Source organism: Malaya genurostris, chromosome 2 (genome assembly GCF_030247185.1).
Source record: "Malaya genurostris strain Urasoe2022 chromosome 2, Malgen_1.1, whole genome shotgun sequence".
Lineage (NCBI taxonomy): Eukaryota > Metazoa > Arthropoda > Insecta > Diptera > Culicidae > Malaya > Malaya genurostris.
Genome location: NC_080571.1, coordinates 284,466,606 through 284,469,631, shown reverse-complemented (window position 1 = coordinate 284,469,631; position 3,026 = coordinate 284,466,606). Strand labels below are relative to the sequence as shown.

The following is a 3,026-nucleotide window of genomic DNA, read 5'->3' as shown; positions in this document are numbered from 1 at the left end:
CCAGGGAGGCCAGATAATTTTGTTGATTAAATATTTAAACAGTGAATGTTTTAAACAGGTTTTTAGAGAAAAAGCGCTTGGTAAAATTTTGCTAGAGGAAATATCTTCAACTACTATCTCAAATCTGTATCTCTTTAATGTTTGAGTCGAAATTCTTTCAAATTTCTTATCACGAATCTGTTGTTGTTGCGATATGGGTCTACACATCCGGCATCCGTGATCACCATATACAGCTTTCTGGGACTTTTTGTGTGTGGATTACAAGTTCCATGCAATGTACCTTCCAAGGTTCAGGCTGCATTCTGGTACTACATTCGGTGTGTACACTTAATTTTATTATCGGATAAATTACGGGACATGGTTAGAGTTTTGGGTCGAACCTGAACCCGACGGTCTTGGAAACAAAATTTGTTTCCAGTGCGGACTGATTTTTATTTTTAAACGGGTGCAGTTTTACAAAGTTTTAGGGACCCATCATTTGAGTCCGAAGGTTTCGGGTTTAGAAAAAAAAGATCGATCGCGGGTTAAGCGCATTTTAATATTAATTGATCACGGGTCGGATTTAGAAAAGAATTCAGGTTCGGGTTGATTTTTCTTTTCAATCGATTACCGAGTCTGGGTTTAAGAATTCAAATATTCAATCATCGTGCCCTGACTCAAATCTTATTAGATTTATTAGATGGGAGAGTCACTTTAACACGTTTTTTATCGGTAGACTATTTACTACTAGAGTTATATACATCTAATACGGGTTCAATCAGCCTAGAAAGAAGAATTCAAAATAACATATTCTGCAAATAAAAACCAATTTGTGAGCGGGATAAAGCGAAAAAAATTCATTATGAGCAAGTTTAGTTCATGTTTAAAAGGGCCTGAACAATTCTTTCCGAAATAGAAGTAATGCAAATTAGTATTATGTCACGTTTATTTGCCGCATTACCTAAATACTTGTAAATCTAAAAACGGTAGTCTTAATGAAGCAGTTCAGTTCGCTATTATTGTTAACACTGGCAGTATCATGCAAAATTTGAGGATTTGTAACTTATCGTGTTAAACTTGTCCATAAAATATCGAGTGTTTTTTTTTTCGATTCAGTCTTACCTATATCTAGAGTATTATAAAACTGTTAAGAACAATACGATACATTCATGTAAAAACTTCCTTTTGTCTCAACTCAATTTAAGAATCCTGTAATGATTTCGAACCATTTAAATTAACACATCGTTCGTATTGTATATATTAATCGGTGGTAGATAGATCGATCGTATCTGCGACCGTAGTCGGGCAATATCCACGTCCTCCCGTTCGAACTCGCGTATGATCTGCTCGAACTGCACCAACCCTTCCCGATTTGCCGGGAATCCATACTCTTTGATGACGGCGATCTGCAGTTGCATCACTAAAGGAAACACGAACTGCATCATTTTGATCATCTCTTTGCCGGAGCTGGCTTTTGCCTCCGACAGTTTCTTTGCGTTCTCTGCCTGGTTAACCGTTTTCAGCACGTCGATCAGGATGGTCTTACCGGTTTCGGCAGTGAAATTCGAAAGGTACGACATTGGTACCAAAACTGTTCGAGGTAGACCCAGAAGCAAATGAATCGCACGTTTGTAGGCGTTAGAGTGTTTTGTTTTTCTTTCCTGTCACGACTAACCCTTGTTCTGTTCAGTTTATCAACAATAAGTATTCAGTTTATCTATCCGTATTACTTTTAATTGAAATAAGTATAAAATTAAATTTCTTTACGCCATGCGACTGTAAACAAAACGAGCACAATGGCATTCTACGCAAGTTGTCATTATTTTGTGGATCACTTCTATGCGTGCCGAGGGTGGATCCTTTTAAAAAATAATTATAATATTGTAATGTAAGTAAGGTATGAGCAGAGATGCCAGATCTGCAGATTTGACTGTAAGATTTCGAACATAGTGCTGCAGACTTTTTTTTGTTGTGCAGACTTTTGCAGACTTGAAAACCGAGTTTTTCGCAGACATTCGTCAACATTTACAGACTTTTGAAATTGTCGCGACCTTTTTTTTTGCTCGCCAAGTCAGTTTAGCGTATCACACTTCATAAAGAAATTGCTGCCAGCAAGACATACTTGCTAACTGCAGATTGTTTTCGGATATACAGACTTTTGCAACGCTATTTGAAGATATTTGAAATTTTTACCTGGCATCTCTGGATATGAGTCCTTATATCGATGAAATATTAACCAAATCACGTTTCTAGAAAAGCGGCCATAAACCATCCACTGGAAATAGTACAAATGGTTCTATTCTCATCTAAAATTAGTTGTAAAGTAAAACTTGGAACGGGCATGTCGTGTCTGGGGATTTTTTCGGGACTATCCACATCCTGATTGTGTAGATTAAAATTAATCACAAGACTGCCATTACAAAACCTTCCACAATTTTGCTTTGACCATTAAAAAATATTTTAATGTATTGTTATACACTATTCAATTAATTGTAAACATGCCTTTTACAATAGAATGTATAGGTTGTTAAGTATCGTAACAATTAAAATCATAAAATTTTCTCATACATGTTTTCTTGGAAAACAATCAAATGTACAGTTTGCATATTGTTTGAAACACCACGTGCACAATAAATTCAACTGTGAATCGTAGAAACAATAAATTGAATCGTTGGAAATAGAAAAATTGTCAAGATTCAATAAAATGTATTTTACGGGAAGGCTGGGTGCTAACAATTTTCGCGATAGTAGTACAACGAGAGTGCAAACTAGCAGAGACGCAAGAACCCTACTGTAGGCAGAAACAAATACTTCTCGCAGGTGTCTGTTAGTTTTATAGGATAGTTTTAAATACATATCAAGAATACCATGAAGTGTTCGAAACAAAAATATTACATCGACGACGTCGATTACATGATCAACTAAATACTAATTGACAAATATATGTTTCCAAATAGCCATTGAAACATGAAAACAACTATGTATGGAATAAATATTGATCACAAAAATATAAACATTTTCTTCATAAAAGGATTTAAAATTATAAC

The 3,026-nt window shown here is 35.4% G+C and overlaps 1 protein-coding gene across 1 annotated transcript; it reads right to left on the bottom strand.

The window, feature by feature from the left end:
- Positions 1–907: 907 nt before the first annotated feature.
- On the bottom strand, positions 908–1,786 carry LOC131427116 (protein C10). The gene has a single exon (XM_058590041.1). The coding sequence runs from the start codon at positions 1,557–1,559 to the stop codon at positions 1,209–1,211; it is 351 nt and encodes a 116-aa protein (XP_058446024.1). The 5' UTR covers positions 1,560–1,786; the 3' UTR covers positions 908–1,208.
- Positions 1,787–3,026: the final 1,240 nt, after the last annotated feature.